Consider the following 19,376-nt stretch of genomic DNA (forward strand, 5'->3'; position numbering starts at 1 on the left):
AAATCGTAAGAAGGAAAACACACACATATATCATATAGATATAATTTATGTATTGAAGGAAGAGAAATGGTGGTGATGGAAGCTGTGATTGGGGGGAATGAAGCCTGGTCCGAGGTCTCTTCAATTCTTCGTTTGCAGATATAAATATCAAAGTGAGACTTATCGGGGAGAATTGGTGAAACCTCGAGCCAGACAACATTCGCCTCAAATTAAAGAAAAAGCTCCCACTTTGCTTTCTTCTTCTTCTTCTCCTCGTATTGCGTCGTCCATGAAATATGATCGTTTTGCACTTCGATGAGATAGAACGGAGCGATGTGGAGAAGAAGAAAATAGACGACTGGTGCAATTTTGGGCGTGAGTGAGGTGTTGTTATATTAGTGGAACTAATAGCTTTAGATCCGCCGTTGGGATATTACTGGACGGTGGATCGAGGATGGAGGGGAGGGATGGGGGAGGGGAACCCTAGAAACGGATGCAGTTAATGCACTTCCATTTGCGTATACAGCAATCTTCTGATTTGTCACAATCTTTGATGGTAAGGAATTAATTCCCATTTATTTCTTCTTTTAAAAAAAAATCTTCGAATTTGATCATAAACAGGAATTTAAAAGTTCTATAAATAATTGACCATCAACATATACACTTCTGATAAAAATAATAATAATAACAATGAGAGCACTATAATATTCATAGTGCTTTAAAAATATATTCACACCATTAGCTCTTGACTGTGATTCCTTATATGCCTCTTAGCACTGATGGTTTTAAAATAAACAATAAAAGAATAAAAATAAATTCGCTATATCCCCTATCAACACATGGATATAGAGATATATATATATATAGGTACACAAACATTAAACACATGATAAAATAAATCTCAAACCGTCAATTGCTAAAACTCGACCATTATGCGAGTAAATACCAGATCGCCAATTGCTAAAAATCGATCATTATACAAGAGATGTAGTGCCCACCAACATCAACACGGATGGTTCTAAAGGATGGTAGCAAGGTTAACATTCAAATTCGCGCTAATTAAACAATCTTGCTAACCAATCACTGTGTTGTAAAATAGGCCTACAGATTTGATTAGAATTGATTGTTTGGAATAAGGTTGCTTACAGGAACAATAATGAGTTCCAGAAATAGAAAAAGAGGGTAATACGGAAACAGAGGATGATCACATTTCCCCACTGAACCAACTTTGTCCTCTTATGAACAGCAGAAACTTCACCTCCTTTATTCCTATTGCAATAATTTATCGTTTTCCTGTGTTCCTAGATGACAAGAATCTACAGACCACGAGCAAGTACTTCCCATTTGAGAGAGAAAACTAGTATGACAGAATGTGTCCAGGAAGAGGCAAGCCATCAATCATATTGCTGATCGTTGCATTCGACTGCGAGTGGTGGCCTCTTTTTTGTGTGGGATGATATCACATAACTGTGTATCCAGGTCCACCACCACCTTCAGGTACCGTCCACTCAATGTTTTGCCTCGGATCTTTAATGTCACAGGCCTACGACATGATTAACAAAAACAACATTACCGTGAGAGCAATTCAGATATTTCATTAAAAGCACCATAGTAACCAAGGATTTCTAAAACAAGTAATACAGCAGTTAATTTTTCACCTAAAACACCCACTCAATGGCAACTGTCGAGGAACTAGTAAACACTTCTATAAAGAAATGCGATAATTTGGTTCCAAAGGCATCCTTAAAATGTTGAAATTCCAAGGCTAATGCTAAACATCTAATAGCATGAAATCATTCAACCATCAAGCTAAGAAAGATAAAACCTGTTCATTAGATTAGTAATGTTCCTGTAGTATGATTAGGAGGTGCATTTAACCAGGAAAGCCTTGTCACCTAGCCACAATAATTACGATAAAAAAAAAAGTTTATTTGTGGTATCAAGGACCTTGTATAAATGTATCATCACTTAGTATGTATGGCCAAGACAATCCATGACAATAGAACAACTTCATTATTAAAATCAGTTATGTAGGTACCTTACCCTTTTACTAGAGTAACAAAGAAGGGAGATCTGAGCGAGAATTTAGTACCTTACAATGAAGGCAATTTTGTGCATTGATTTGAAGCTTCATGACTTGATTCTCATCTGGAACATACCTTCACAAACACAACAATAAACAAGATTAATCACAAATGTGTTGAGTCTTTTCTGCCACAATATGACCATAGAATTGACTTACTCATATACACGGGCTGGGCAATATCTTGATTCCGGTCCACCATATAGTGGAAGATTTACTGATTCAGGTAATGTTGGATCCTTCAAATGTAGATGAGCAGGCTGGTCATGTTCATGATTTGTGCTACTTCTGCAGTAGCATAGATCAAATCAAATTATTCAAGTATAGAGCAATAGTGTAGGAGAAAAAGATAACAGATGCTACTGTTCTAGTAAAATTCTATCAAAGGATCTGGTTGTCAAAGTAAGCACCAGTTCTCTATGATTAAAAACTAAGATTAACTACTTAAAACAAAAGGGGAAGTTCTTATTCTCCAATCAGTGTAGTTATAATTACGTAAAACTAAAACACCCATAATTGATCTAAATTATGTACTAGTGGACTGAACTTTGACAAATGTGAAGATAAAGACAATCAGTGCAATAACCATTAATAGAATGGCAATTAAAGGTTATATGACAGGCAAGTGTCATCCAAATAAAGGCATAAGCAAACAGTCAGCGAGCTTGCAAAGTGTGGAAATGCTTAATTCAAATTCATATTAAACAAAACTAAACCCATAATCAAATTCTGTCCTTGATGAAGGAATTTACATTTAAATTGTTCTTTCTGGTTTTCCTTGCAAGTTGCTAAATCTATTCTTATTAATCTCCTATAAGGAACTCAAGACTTTCTATGGATGGAGATATCATGCGATGAGAGCCACAGAAAGCAATTCTCCGTAGCTTGAAGGGCACCATAAAAATAGAAGAATTCATTGATCTTACAGTTCTGCAGTGCGTGGCCTACTAATAAAAATATTTTAACATTGAAAGGAAGCATTGCAGATATATAGTTTGACATTCAACATACCTGTACAGGGAAGTTGGCACATCAAAAGAAATTTGTCCATCAGGTTTGGGATACTGGATTGGAGTGTGCATACTGGAGGTCTGTGGAAAATTCCAAATCTCCAGGTGAAATTAATAATTCATTTTCAAATTTCCCATCATCAATATGTAATAGAATTTTATATTCTAACAATCAGAAGCAACTGGTCCTCACATGCGTAGCTTTATGATCTGGTTTTCCATGCTTCAGTGTCAAAGGCAATCTTCCCCTAAATATATAACTGCAATGAAATAAGACCCTGATAACTTGGCAATTTGATGTTGAAAATGCAGAAATCATAACATTGACATGTAAGTCAATCTACCGCTCTAATGCTGAGAAGGCCAAGCCAGAAATAAGGCCATAATTAAATGCCTGCAAGAGAATGAAAATGTTCTTCATAAATGAAATAGGAAAACATATATGCCAAAATGAAAAAAGATTCACTAATGTGCTTATGGTGTTGATCCTGTGGACTTTGTCTGGCAATATGCTATGACAAGATAATGGATTCATGACTAACTGGTCTATAATTTCTGGCCCTTTTTAGATCATCCCACACCCAAGATTTTTTCAGATTGTCCCAGTACATTTCCATTTTTGCTCCTTCAATAAGCACCTTAAAAGCTGCCTCTCCTGCCAGCATACCTAGAAAGAACAAAGTTCATCAAGTTAAACTATTTTGAAAAAAACAATTTGATGCTCGGGCATCCAAGGATCTCTATTTCAAATTTTGAAATCCAATGCACGAAATATTTTCCTTTTTATTTAGTTCCGAATTTTATATCTAAAATTCAAATGCTGGAGTTTTATGTTTACTAATATTTCTATAAATTTCGAATTTAAAATTAAAATTTTGGAGCTTAAATATATTGCGCAAAGAGTTGACTTCAAATTTCAAGCAGGGTTCTTCACCCTTCTTTTTGGTGGTGCGTTATTTAATCTCCTTTATTCTTCTATCAGCTTTTACATATCGTTGGCATCAATTTTGTGAAATCTTTGCTTATAATTGATCATGACAATGTTGCATTACTATTATGAATATTAATGAAATGTATGATGCATTGCAAAATGTCAATGTGGGAAACCAAAAGCGCTACTAAATCAATTTTCCAGAATATAAATAGTAATGGATTATTTATGTAAAATCCCTATTATAATCTTACTAATTTCAAGCCCATTCTTGGATAATTTTTTATTTAACTAGTTTTTATTACATACGACTCATTGTACTGCATAATTTATCAAAAGGTTCAATGAATTTGTGGTATTAATAATTTTGCAAATGGATTGATTAATCCAATAACGGTCTCATCTATTATATAAAATGTCATAGAATTGCAAGTTAAGTTGTTTTCTAAACATTGCAGTTAGTCTAAGCGCAATTAGATAATTAATTAATATATGTAGTGAGTTGCAAGTTAAGTTGTCCTCTAAACTTAGAAGTTACTCTAATTGAAAATGAATAATCAATCAATATATGTAGTGTAAGGAAAATGATCATTATGAAGCTATTATATCCAATCACAACCTACCAAAATTTCATTTAGTGTTCTTTTTTCATTCTTGAAGACCTCAAGTGTAATACAATTCTTCCATTCACTACTTAATTTATAAATGTTCTTTGATTTTCTGACACGCTATAGATCTAATTATTAATAATTAGTTTAGATTGTGCTAGATGGATATATGATTTTATATCCTATGAATATGATTTTCTAAAGAACCAACAATGCATCACGTTTAGTAATTTGTTCCTTCATTTGTATATCATCTTCTTTATTACACTTGTTATTGCTTTCTTATTACGACATACCCAAACGCTCAATTTTTGCCCCCTGATATAGGGAATCAATACTAGTAGATTGTGTTTTATAGTGGTTATTTATTGACAAAAATAGAATTCACTGTGTGAACTCATGACACACTTTGACATGTATGTCCACTTTTCCAAGGGAGTACAGAAGTTTCTATGTGAATTATGCTCTCACACTTCCTTGTAATGTTTTGTATAATGCATCATTATATTCCATCAAATTTACTCTTATTTTCTTATAATTTTACTTGATCTCTAGCATTTGATATATAATTGCTTTGACCTTGACTCGGAAGAAACGAACTCGACCCTAGTTGCATAAATAATTTTTCCCCCAGATCCTAGTGAGTGACTTAGTGAGCTCACTGCAAAGAAGAGCAAGTTTGTCTGAGAGGCCTCTGGTATGTTTTTTTAGTTTATCTTCTGCAATAATGTCCTGATGACTTATTTTTGCACTTGGTAAGCCTTTCTAAATGATTCACTTAAAATAAAGACTTTATCCATTTTATGCTCTTGATGTCCGCATGTGGATGACAATGGTTGTAATATTCTCATGCATATTTATAATGTGTAATAAGCAAAATTCTACTTTGAATAGAGAAGAGGTAAATAGGTGGTCTGTTCAATTATGCTAGTAAAGAACTCGAAACAGATAAATATATGCATGCCATAGAAAGGAGTGATGAATCAACTCAGGCTTTCAGAAAGAATGGAGTAAAATATCCAAGACCTGATTTCATGGCAGTATGTGTGCCCTTTATCTTCGGCACATCTAAAAAGCCTGCAGAACATCCAATAATTGCTCCTCCAGGAAAAACTGGATACGGTATAGACTGAAAATAGATGTAAGATAGCCATGTCAGTATCTCTACATTAAAAATGGAATACTTATGTATAGATGAGTACATAAGGTGTTATATATCATGGTCCTAGATCACAATCATATGGCTTGTACATATAAGACAGAAAAGAACTAATGTCTTGATAGATATAACTTATTTTTGTCTGTTCCTAATCATTTATAATTTTTTCTTGATATCAACTCTTGCTGATCAGCATGCATATGGACAACAGAACAATTCCAGTCCATGGCACCAAGCTCAAACTGTTTCCAGTACTATTTTGAGTCCTAAAGTCTGGACCATATCAGCTTTTATGAAATACTCAAGTCCCCATGCCTACCTGAAAACCACCTTCATTTAGTGTGCGAGCACCATATTCAAGAACTGTTCCACCTGACAGGAGAGGTTTTATTGCAGGATGATGCTTGAATCTCTAAAATTTAGCATGAGACACAGAAAACAGAATAGTCAATCAAATGCTTAATTTGGTCGATCAAAATGCATGGAAGAAATAAACTGAGTAGAAAGACTACCAAATTAACCAAAGAATAATACAGAACAAAATTTGTTTAGAAGGAATCAGTTATTGTTTCCAACTACTTTTGAAGATAATTAAATGAAAAGTATTTCTTAGATGAAAATTGTTGATTGATATTAGCTATCTTTCTAATCGAATTTTAAATCTCCCAACCTGAACAAACAATTTTGGATGTGTGTTTATGTTCATAGATGTGGCACTCTATAAGAGGAAGACAGATTTTAGAATCAATACACGGATAACACTTTAGATTTAAGCGCATACCATCAAAATCCAGATAGTATCAAACTAATATGGATTATGTGCCAACACTGTAAAGAGATAAAGAAAACTAATGAACTGAAGTTCACACCATATAACAGGTGCCAAGATACGATAGGGTAGCATTGATAGGGTTAGTGCTGCAACAATTTATTAGGATTAGAAAATTAAACATACTGATTAGGTTGTCTTCTTTTGACTTTGACTATGTAAGAGCTAAAACTGATTTTAAAATGCAAACAATCAATAAGCACACAGTTTCCGATTAATGCTCCAACTACAAGATTACAAACACCATATTTTGAGGGATATCATAGAGACCATGTATCCCAGGTAAAATTACCTGGAATTCATCATACGGACTCAAATATGGATTCTGATAGTTCAAGGCAATAACTAGTCCAATTGCAATCTGCATATAAACATGTAAACAATGGACTCAGTATCCTAAAAATCACAATACACATTAAAAGTAATAAGCAACAAAATGAAATCTTAACAGAAAGAATTAAATGCATTGCTATGCTAACTGCAAATAAATATCCCAGTGACAAGGATTGTTTTCAAATATTAAACAGTAGGAGCAGTTAGCTTAAAGAAGCAGATGCAACTTGAGAAGGAAAATAACGGAGTGAAAATTGTGTATAGTTACACTAACCGCAAAATTAGTCCATTGGTGTATGATTCCCTCTTTTTTTTTTTTTTTTTTTTGAAAAGTTAGGTTTCTCTAGGTTAACTACTAATACATAGAAACCTGAAACTGACACACCAAGGCTCTTAAATCTTGGGAAAGTTGTACATCTCAGCACACAAGATGGCCAGGCAATCACAGTGACTTGAGAATTTTTTAGTTGGAGATTAAAAAAATGACAAAATAAAACTAGGTGCATTTGTTGGCATTCTAATATGCACAAATATCATTCTCCTAACACCACATTATTAGTTTGTGATATAACATAAAACGATATTTTAAACTTGCTTTAACCTATAGAATATCACCCTCTATTCTGCTCATCATGTCATTTAATGGAAAGAAAAAGAAATACTAATTCACCTGCCTATTGCTCATATGGTACAGAAAAGAACCTCCATATGTCTTCATATCCAGTGGCCATCCAATAGTGTGAAGCACAGCTCCTGGGTTATGTTTCTCTTCTTCAACTTCCCATACCTGAATATGCATGCCTTCTCGTCAAGAACTTAAATATTTGACACATGAAACATTGAACAGAAAGACCTTGAATAAGGATGCGGTCAGAAATCTTTGTTCAAAACATCTGAAAGCAACTCTTATGTGCACTTGTAAAAACAAGATTTAGATTCCTTTAACATTTGGATAATAATTATCTCGTTCTCCAACAAAATGACAAACCAATTACTCACAAAACAATCATATAGGGATTACTGGAAGAAGATTCAAGTTTCAAATTATAAGGACGGTTACTAATAACAACCAATTTCAACTCTAAAATCCATCTTTTTTATGTTAATACCACATGAATTCAACAAACATATCCAAACTAAACCTCCTTGAAGTAAATTATTTACAAATTTTATTTTGCCAATGTTGATAGTATAAATGGATTAAACTCGAGACTTTGATCGTGCAGAAAAAGATACTCTGACCATGCAGAAATTTTTTAGAACTATAGGTTCAAAATATAACTAAATTATCATATGACGTGTAGGCTCAACAATAAGAAAATAATCAAGGAAACAACGAAATTCCTTATAGGTGAGTTTTTGAGATGACTTGAATCTATTATTCATCATATTAAAGAAGATAGCATAATTGGATAAGAAGTGAGCAATGGAAATGGAGAGGTCCCATATTAAGTAGTTATAAGTTATTATATCAAGATTCTAATTCTGTAATAGTTCTCTTTTCTGAAAAATATTAGTAAAGTATTCTCCAACTAATATGAATAATAAAACAGCATTTCACATTCAAAATGGAAAGGCCAAAAGGAAACTTTTTATCATTTGGAGTTTAAATGTCACGTAGATTTTTATATGGTTGTGCTAAGAGATGTTTGGCGTTGCTGTTGAATTATCAAAAACTTTGAGAGCCAGATTGAGTTGGCTTCATAATTTGGAACTGGGAATACAAAATTGAAGAGAAGATGGATTTCCAAATCACTCAAAAGCAACAAGGAAATACAGATTCTATTATGCTAGGGGTATTTCCTATTAGGAGTAACACAAGGAATATGCTAGGGATATTGCCATAAGGTAATTGAAATCAGAAGCTGCAATTGATTTGGAAAAAGCAAATCAGTTCATGTTTGTGCATTTAGCCGAATTGAAAATCTGCAGCAATGCTTGCCAGATATTTGTATCTCAAAAATAGTACTAGTGAAGTGCCAAAAGACCTACATATGCAAACAACATCCCTGCTCGTGATAAGGAAAAAAAAAATACAAGACTAGACTATGGCATTAATATATCTAAATTATTATTAAAGAAAGCAAGTAGAGAATATCAATTACCTCCTTAATTCCTAAGGCATATGTTTGATGTTGTCCTTGTCCTTTTTCCCGCAGATGGTGACCCTTTATAATTTTCTAACAAGAAAATTTTGACATGTAAAGATGAGAATTACAATCTTAAAAACTAACAAAAGGGATGGCACAATAGCGATAGTGGCAAAGAATACAAGTTCTGCAAACCTCTGATAGTGATCCTCGACATCCTTCTGCAAGAAGTGTAACACGTCCTGCAACACATTTCAAACATCTTGTAATTTTCAAAATCAAAACTTGCTATGTCATAAAAGGAAAAAAAGATTCATACGTTGAAAAAGAATTCCTCAAATCATGACCTTCTATTTTTCATGAATGCAAGTTATAGCCCAAAAGATAATACAAATTTGTATAAGCACGGAATTTGGACCACATTTTTTCATAAAAGATAATATGTAAAAAAAACATTACTGAAAGTCAAGCTACATATAAACTAGCATAAAGAAAAATAGGACTGATAGTGATTTTCCTAACAAGGTTTTAAAAAACTGGATTTTGAAGCAGTTTCATGTTTCTGAATGGAAATGGTAGCAAGATGCCAGATTGTCCTCAAAGCCGAGCTAGTTGGCAAAGGTAATTTGTGTATATTTCATACAAATAGTAGATAAGGAGAAATAAGAAGGGGTTGATATAAGAAGATGCATACATATTCCATCCACCATGTTTCACTATTTCCACTATTTCCATTGCTTGCCTACCTTGATTCCAAGCCCAGGGTTGACATGGTTAAAGCTTCTGAAATGCACATATTCAGTTTGACACCTTCTGTCATGCCACCCTTGTTAAAATGAGGGAACTATTTTATTAATTTTTATGCCAAACAACTCACCAAAAATACTCAAACCCAAGTTAATAGATGCTCATTGATTAAAGGCAACCTCTATATTTGCCCTCGATTCTGGTTGTGAGATAAAGTTTAAACCTCTGTCCAATTAAGCCTTGCTGTTCTCATCAAAACCAAAAATCCAACTTATAGCCCAAAAGAATCATAATGACCAACATGTGAGGTCCAGGTGTAGCTCCCCATCACACATGCTGCCATTTTTGAATAGCTCACCATGTCTAGTATTATGTTCACTCCAACAGTAATTATTAAGGCAACCCAAATAGAGGACTAATCTTTCAATGGTTTAGCACAATCATTAGACCATTGCTCAAGCCCAAGTAAATTATAGTTCCTCTAAATTTATGAGCCTTTTTGTTAATCCATAAGTCATCATGAGGGGCTAAACTAGGGTACCTAAAATTCCTCACACAAGGATAGATATCCTCGTCAAGAATGGAAGTCCTACCCATAGCCTAGAGCATACTAGGCTCAATAATAGCACCACCATAACAACATAGACCCTCTCCAAATCACTCTCCATGTTTAGGATCAGAATGGTTAGATACCAACTGTTATGACTTGTTCAAATGAGATATCTATTTTAATATGGAAAAAATTGCACCATGTAAATTAGGGGGTTTTAATGTCATGTCACTTTGGTCAACATGGTCAAAACTTCTTTTTCCAACGGCCAACTATAACGGGTAAAAGATTGACACAATTGCACTACAACAATTTTGACACAATTGCACTACAACAATTTTGACACAAGCATACCTTCCCTTACCCTTGATTTAAAGAGAATCTTCCTCTTCAATATGTGGTAATGACAATGGATCAACTACTCTTCCTTCCTCTTATTTTTCCTACTACTACTATTTTTCTTGTTCTTATTTCCATCTTTCCCTCCATGGTTCCTCTTTACTGATGTCGACTTAATACCCCTCATACTGACATACAATCTGCCGGTCAATATTAGATTGGTTTACAAATGAAGGGGATAAAACATATAGCTATTGCTTAGGACTGACGACAAGCTACAGAATTTATACCTAATATATTCTTTGAAACTTAACAAGGGTAAGACATAAGAATCTATAGGTATCTCCATGAATGACTTTCATCAACTAACCTAATTGGAGCCACCATCCCACCCATAATATAAATGGGGTGGAGAACTCAAGATGCAAATGAGGCAGGAATAAGATACAAATATTATAATGTGCATGCTGGTGGAGGAGGGGGTGCTAATATTTATGCTGTATCCTGGCCCCCCTTGCATTGAAATTTAAAGAACAATACATATTTTGTTTATGTTATCATATATTTTATTTAAATCTTATTACCCCACCCTAAATCCGCTTGCAAAATATGTATGGCAAGGTGACGATTGAGATGAAGAATTCATCACACAAGCTGCTCTGCTCCATTGAGAACCCTATTAAATGGATAGAGTTTTTCCCAATCGGAAGAATGATGCGAAATAAAGCTGATTCAAAAATTTTAGGCTCAGTCATTAGTCTACTATGTTTTTGTTGTAAAGTTTATATAAGTGGCTTAATATATGTCTGAAAATTTGCTAATTCGATAAAATTCTCTTGGTTTTCTAAACCTTCCTCCTCTCTCCTCTTATTTTCATTAGTTTGTTGTGCATCACCTTTACTCGCAATCGTGATCCTATAATTTTAATCTGACTAGATGAAAAAAATACAAGCTTAGTATTTGGATATCGTGTCCAGGATCATGCTAGATACATAAAGAATAGAGTAATGTGGTCTGTTTCAGATGTTAAAGATGCATGCCTTTCAGCTCAACACCACGTTGAAATGTTTCCCTCTTTGAACCATCTTTAGCAACTCCCATATCATTAGTCGCAACCCCAACCACTCTGTCATTTGCATCATATAAAATCTGTCCAATTATAAAGCTCAGAAAAAAGATACTTTTAAATATATTGTACACTCGAGATACCAGTTATGTTACCTCACTAGCAGCAAAACCTGGATATATTTCAACTCCGATCTCTTCAGCTTTTGAAGCCATCCAACGGACTAGCTGGCTCAAGCTACAAGAGGAAATAGTGTGAAGGAGGAGTTCTCTTCAGAATACAAAATAAACTAAATCATTTGAGAAAATAACTAGAGATAAGACCAAAACTCCCAAGCACATGTCCCTAACTACTATGAGTAACTAGACTAAAAAAATCAAATTTATGAATATGAAGTGTTTTAGTTCTGTAAAGAATTTGTATTCTATGTGCCCATCCTCTATCCAGAATTTGCGGAGGTTCATGACCACCACTCATTCGCCAAGGATCATGCAAAGATTTTGTCTGTATACCCAGACCTAGCATGAGACTCAGTTATTAAAGCCACACTAGCAAAATACTAGCCATTAAGCTACTCAATAATTAGTGTGTAGAGCACATATGAAGATGCATCTATATCCTAGATGTAACTTATAGGAGAGTTAGGTGCATCAATATATAATAATGAGGAAGAAACATGAGTGTTTATTGGTTTCTGACAACTCAACAATAATGTGAGAAAAAGAAAACATTGTTAAAGAACAAAAGATAAATAAAAGAAATTGGAGATTCATCTTAATTGATGAATATGTTCAAATAATGCCCCTTAAAATAAGGCTAGATTTGCTTCAGTCATCAAAGTTTTTGATGGTGAGAAACCAGATATCCAGAAAGGATAGTAACATTTTATTACCTTAGCTCTGCTAACAAATCTGCCCATCCATCTCAATATATTCCTCACCTTTAATCAGTGGCGGAGGTAAGGGGGCACGGGGGTGTGCGGAAAGACTCACTTGCTCTCTGTTCGCACCCCCTGCCTTAGTTCCAAGCTTCCAGCGCTCCGCCTACATGCTGCAGTCCAAGAGGCGAGGAGGAAGACGAACTCGAGCAAAGCAGACTCTAGAGTCGCAGAAGAAGACGATTCTTCTATTTTTTTTGTTTTTTTTTTGTCTTAAATAAGGCACCGTTGGTGTCATTGTACTTAAGAAGGAAACCAAACAATAAAAATAAAAACACATCTGATGGTGTTGATTTGTGAACGAATTCTCAAGTTGTACTCCCAATTTCCAAAATTAATAACCTAATAATTCACACCTCATCTGCTCTGCATGGCTTGCCTGCCCGCCCGCCCACACAGAAGCGGTGAAGCCCCCAACCTTGCCCCGTCGCCCGCCCCCAAGCTACTATGCTGATGGAGAACATTTTAAAACGAAGTGTTAAGTCTTCTAAGAGTTCTAAGGAAGAAAATAGTAAGAAAAAACATTCTTGCATTGAATTCGACCCAAATGATGTTGTTAGGGACCCAGGGCTACACAAACCAATTAATGAATTTGATGTTTCTATTAGAAATCAGATTCGAAGAGAATATTTGATTAGAGGACCTTGGCAACCATTTGTCCATAGTTATCCCCAAAAACAATTTGGTAAAGAGCATAGAAGTTTTCAAGTTGCTTGGTTTAAAAAAATTTCATGGTTAGCATACAACATATCAAAAGATGCAGCTTTTTGTTTTAGGTGCTATCTCTTTAAAAATTCTCATAAAGGATGTCGAGTCGGAGATGAGGCATTTACTAATTCAGGGATGAATAATTGGAGAAAAGCAATGGAAGTATTTAACACGCATGTTGGTGGTGTTAGCTAGTGCTCACGATGCAAGAACACAACTTGAGGCTTTTCAAAATCAACGACAAAGTGTGTCCAATTTGCTAAAAGCACAGGGGCGTGGAATGGAGATTGCATATTGCACTCGATTAATGGCAACTTTGGATGTTACACGCTTTCTTTTGAATCAAGGTTTGTCTTTCCGTGGGCATGATGAATCATCGAGTTCCTCAAATAAAGGTAACTTTCTTGAATTGATTGAGTGGTATACCCAAAGAAATGACGAGGTTGCCAAGACAATGAATAAGCATGCCCTTGGAAACAATTAAATGAAGTCTCCAACAGTTAAAAAGGATTTAACATGAGCTTGTGCTGCTGAAGTCACAAATGTCATTCTTAATAATATAAAAGACAATATATTCTCTTATGGTTGATGAATGTCGTGTCGAGACATTTCAGTCAAAGAGCAAATGGGAGTTGTTTTAAGACATGTGAACAAACATGGATGTGTTATTGAAAGATTTCTTGCTATTGTGTGTGTGTCTCACACTTCTGCTATTTCTTTGAAGGCTATTGATAAATTGTTTGCAAAATAAAAGTTGTCATTATCAAGATTGAGAGGTCAAAGATACAACGGGCTTCAAATATGCGAGGTAAGTATAATGGGCTGAAGGCTCTCATATTGAAGGAAAATTCATCTGCAAGGTATGTCTATTGTTTTGCTCACCAACTTCAACTAGTTGTTGTTGCAATTGCTAAAAGCAATCGAATTGTGAGTGATTTCTTCCGATATGTTACTATGATTGTGAATATTACTGGTGCTTCATATAAAAGAAAAGACAAGTTTAGACAACTTGAACATAACAAACTTGTAGAATGTTTGGAGAAAGGAGGCATTGCTAGTGGTAAAGGAAAAAAATCAAGAAATCAATTTAAAACGACTAGGGGATACTCGTTGGGGTTCACATTACATGACTATTCTCCGTTTGATGTCAACGTGGACTTCTGTTTTACAAGTGCTTGAAAATGTGTATGATGATGATACTAATGATGATAATAGTGATATCACCACTAGTTTGATTGATAAGATGGAAAGTTATGAATTTGTGTTTGTGATGCATTTGATGAAATCATTATTGGGAATCGCAAATGAATTGTCGCTTGCCTTGCAACAAACGGATCAAAACATTGTACTAGCTGTCAGTTTGATCTAGATAATGAAAGTTATATTACAAAATTGAGAGAGGAAGGATGGGAGAATTTTTTTGATGTCGTCAACAAACTTTATCGTAACCATATGATCTTAGTACTGAATATGGAAGAAAATATGAGAACTCGTGGTCGTAGCAAACGTAATGGGCAAATGATTACTAATTTTCATCACTATCGTGTTGAAATTTTTGTGAGATATTATTTCTAAATATTTTATTGAATTTTAATTTTCTAATAGTGTTTTTTATTCACTTTTTTATTGTTGCAATATTAGGTTCTTGATATGATGGTTCAAGAGATGAATAATCATTTTTCATAATCAAGTACGGAGGCACTTACTTGCCTTGCTTGCTTAGATCCAAAGGACTCTCTTTCTCAATTTGACATTGGTAAGCTACTCCGCCTTGCTGAACTTTATCCGGAGGACTTTTCATTGAATGATCATGTAATACTTAGGACCAACTTGAGACTTACATTCAAAATGTACGAGGTGAATTTTCTATGATTGAAGATTTGGGAAGTCTGGCTAAAAATATGGTTGGAACTGCAAGAATACGGTTTTTTTCATTGGTATATCGTTTGGACGAGTTAGTAATGATTTTACCAATTGCAACCGCTTCTGTTGAAAGGACTTTTTCTACGATGAAAATTATCAAGACTGATTTGCATAATAGGATGGGGGATGAGTGGATGAATGACAGTTTGGTAGTATAAATGAAGAAGAATATTTTTGCCACAATTGAAAATGAACAAATTTTACAACATTTTCAACATATGAACACTCGTAGGACACCGTTGCCTCTTCTTCTTTGTACATCCAAACTTGGTACTGGTAGTTCAAGTGTCAAGAAATAACTACTTTATTGGTATGCACATATTTTTATATCTGTATCATTATCGTTCTCAGTTCAGTACTTTTATCTTTTGATATATTTATTTGATAGCAAGAAATATTTTTTTTAGTCCCTTCTTTGAGCACCCCTTTAAATTTTGTCGGGATCCGCCACTGCCTTTAATATAGCTTTTTCTCACATGTTGCCGAAAGGTGTTGATGCACATATGCCAAATTCATATGGTGAAGAGAAAGCAAAATGCAGCAGATAATAGCAATATGGAGAAGCTTCAAATCTAAAAAATTATACAAGCAAATCATAAAACTTCTTTATGGTGATGTAAGAAATGAAAAGCTACACACCTAATCACATAATTTCCTTTGTTATCAAAAGGAGAAGGAAGTGCCAATGAGTGACTTTCCGTAAGCAACCAAAACTTATCAGAGGAGACAGGAACCTCAACTGGGGCCTGTTGAACATTTACACAAAAACAACAAAGATACTGTAAAAGAAAAAAAAAATACAAGTTGGCATTGTATTTGTAGTTCTCAGTGAAAATAGCAGCAACTTTAATTTTTAGGTAGGTCCTTGTTGTTTCTCATCTCGCTCAAAATGACCTAAAGCCCTGAAATTCCATGTAGTGCTTAAATCAAGCACCACTCTAGTAGGTCTTTCGACAATTCCATTATAGATGATCAGATCTTAGAAGCGACCTCAGCTAGAAAACTGGTGTTGTATCTCTAATTCAGGAACTGTTACCATAGTTAGATCTTGCTTATTTTATCAAGGATTAATATTGTGCAATATGTATCAAGCAATTATACAGTATACTAAATATCCCCACCTGCAAAACAATGTAAACAAAGAATCCATGCGTCATTACTATAGGTAATAATTGGAGAGTATCTAGGGCATACACAAAATCTAGATGTAAACATCAAGTTATATCATATTTAAGCAGCAAGAAAAACAACAGATATGTAATCAAGATTTGTTGACTGTTCAGTAACACAATTTTCATGTGGATAGATATTAATTTGATTTTCACAACCAATGTACACTAGATGACAGGAACATAAAGTTAGTCTCATTGAAAGTGATTAAATTTTTAAGAACCCAAAGCCTTAAAACATGTCATTCCTATAAAGGGAAGTTTCCGAATGATACTTGAGAAGAATAACAAAGGGTATGGGTGATCATCCCAAACCAGCTGCACCCATCATGGATGTTGATACCGACAATCTCTCATCCATACATAACAAGATTTTGGGTATAATTACAATGTATTAAACGAACAAAGCTACAAAAAAGTAACACATTATTTAAATGCACCTTGACACATCTTATAGCATGCCAAGGGGAGTCGAATTTCAATATGTCATGATACTCATTAACATGATTAGCATAACAACATATGATAGATTATCTGTAGAGTAATATCGAGTTTCGGTGTGGGAACAATATGTTTCAACTGTACTGCTTGGCACAGTACGAGAACCATGTTATCATATGTATTTATGTGATGAATTTGGGCTAGTCAAATATACCCACCCACATATAGGTAGGGAGTACATATATATCGGTTACTTTTCTAAGTGTTAGACTTTAGGGATTGACAGAATCAACTTTAAGAATCCTTATATGCAACAACCTATAATACCAACAGCCTAAAAGAGAGATTCTTACCTCACATTTGTTAAGAATACGCAATTAGCCAAAGACCTTACAAGTTAACACAATATTAGGAGATGTGTCAAATTCCTTGTTAATTATTACATTTCTCATCGACCTTGTTCATCATTGGGAGAATGAAACTAATAAAGCATAACCCGTTAGGTGTTCAACAAGTTAAGATTCCCTTTTATAATATTCCTCCTCAGCTCACAATGATTAGAAAAAATGAAAACAAAATTATCTATGTGAATGATTTCAAAAAATTAAAATAGGAATCTGAACCAATAGAGAGTAAACATACACCCTCATGCCTCCATTGTGGGATTAGTTCATCTAATGCACGAGGCTCAAACACATTCCCTGATATAATATGAGCACCTGCAAGAAAAATCTATAGGTCACGAGAAACACTTACCATAAGCAAAGTCACATTTTACCAAAAAACGAAAAATAAATGGCACAGCAAGACGTAAGTTTTCAGGCATTCTCGAAAAAAAGGTGAATAACTAAAGATGAAAAAAGAAAGTCCCGATGATTGCTAATACAGAAGAAAAAACAATACCAGATTAGGACCTCACCGACTTCAGGACCCTTCTCCAAGACGCAGACGGAAAGATCAACATTCCTCTCAAGGCACATCTGCTTCAACCGTATGGCAGCAGAAAGTCCAGCTGGCCCCGCCCCCACAATGACCACATCGTACTCCATCATCTCCCGGTCGCCAGACCCGCTGGCGTAGCCTCTACTTCTTCCGATGACGCGACAGTCCCCGAGAAATCCTCGATGTCGGATGATCGATCTCGTCAAACCAGCGGGTGTCGGGGGATCTAGGGCATCAGATAGAAGGCTGCGGGCGGTCGGGAGTGCTGAGGAGACGATCGGTGCTTGAAGAGGAGAGGTAGTGAGGCGAGAAATGGAGGAAGGTTTAACACAGCAGGATGAGATTGGGCGGGATTTGGAGGAGAAAGCGGAGATCAAAGATCGGTACATGGCGGAGGAGGTGCAACGGTGGTTTCTCCGGCGGACGGCTTTGGCTGTGTTCGTACAATTTGCGCAGTAGAAAAATAAAAGGTTATCGAACGAATTGATCGAAAAAGATAACAATAAATAATAACCAGATCGAGCTACGCGTGTCGATCTTATCTGCAGACGGTCACGAAGCGAAGCACTGCACGCAATTTTTTTTTTATTTTTTAAAATTTAAATATTATAATCTAAATCCTAAATGTTAAACCGTAAATTCTAAAATAAAAAATAAAAAACATACCTGGTGCAGAGTATAAGAAGTAATAAGTAAATAATATTGGTGCACCAGCTTGCGTTTTGATGTATGATAAAAAATTTATTATGTATTTAATATGTGAGTTAAATATGTAAGTCATTAAATATAAAATATTTTAATGGGTGTAGACTAAACATTAGGTATCGAAAAGATCTAGTAGATTAGTAGGACTAGAAATTAGATAAGGAGTTTTAGTGGATCAAAAGGATCAGACACTAAGTAGAAGATCGGATGAGTTGATTTAGGAGAGCACCTGATAGGATTAGACAAGACATCAAGTCAGGAAAGTCCTGATGGATCGATTAGACATTGAGTAAAAGTAGAAGTCCAAATAGATCAGTTAGGTCAAATATTTGATAGCTAAGTAAGGTAAATCCTAGAGAGATTTTTCCTTTCAGGAGACAATGAGGATGCATCCCAGTTGGAACAACCTTAAGTGTTGATCCGACTAAAGAAACCAATAGAGATTTTTAAGTCGAGATCAGACAATCCTTGTTGGTGTAATCAACATTATAATCAAATTCAGGTTTTGATGCATGATAAAAGATTAAAGTTAGATTTTATGTATTCTAATATGTTTACCAAGTGTGCAACCTAAAAGACTTGATGAGTTTAGAGGACTAGGCACCAAGTTTAAGTCCAGTTAAGTCAGGGAGACTAGATAACTGGAAAGAAGTCCAGATAGGTTAGAGAGGACATGATATTTGATAGGAAGTCCAATTGAATCAACAAGATCTGACAAAAGTTCAGATGGGGTATCTTATAGGAAGACTTGGTTAGTTAAGAGATCATAGAGCCGAGAAAGTTTATAAATAGTAAGTGGAGGTAAGCAAATAGAAAAGAGATCCAGT

At 34.8% G+C, this 19,376-nt stretch overlaps 1 protein-coding gene across 2 annotated transcripts; it reads right to left on the reverse strand.

The window, feature by feature from the left end:
• Nucleotides 1–1,063: 1,063 nt before the first annotated feature.
• Nucleotides 1,064–18,323, reverse strand: LOC121996867 (electron transfer flavoprotein-ubiquinone oxidoreductase, mitochondrial-like). 2 transcript variants are annotated; one of them, XM_042551020.1, is made up of 18 exons: nucleotides 17,822–18,323; nucleotides 17,545–17,621; nucleotides 15,932–16,038; nucleotides 11,880–11,961; nucleotides 11,699–11,807; nucleotides 9,218–9,264; nucleotides 9,038–9,112; nucleotides 7,603–7,719; nucleotides 6,892–6,960; nucleotides 6,090–6,182; nucleotides 5,638–5,740; nucleotides 3,615–3,739; nucleotides 3,417–3,466; nucleotides 3,266–3,332; nucleotides 3,074–3,153; nucleotides 2,222–2,350; nucleotides 2,072–2,138; nucleotides 1,064–1,522 (listed from the first exon to the last, which is right to left on the reverse strand). In XM_042551020.1, the coding sequence occupies exons 1-18, from the start codon at nucleotides 18,231–18,233 to the stop codon at nucleotides 1,439–1,441; spliced, it is 1,893 nt and encodes a 630-aa protein (XP_042406954.1). In that variant the 5' UTR covers nucleotides 18,234–18,323; the 3' UTR covers nucleotides 1,064–1,438. The 2 variants fall into 2 exon arrangements, with proteins under 2 accessions (XP_042406954.1, XP_042406956.1); XM_042551022.1 differs by having other exon boundaries at nucleotides 17,806–17,938.
• Between the last annotated feature and the right edge of the window lie 1,053 nt (nucleotides 18,324–19,376).

This window comes from Zingiber officinale, chromosome 6A, assembly GCF_018446385.1.
Source record: "Zingiber officinale cultivar Zhangliang chromosome 6A, Zo_v1.1, whole genome shotgun sequence".
NCBI lineage: Eukaryota > Viridiplantae > Streptophyta > Magnoliopsida > Zingiberales > Zingiberaceae > Zingiber > Zingiber officinale.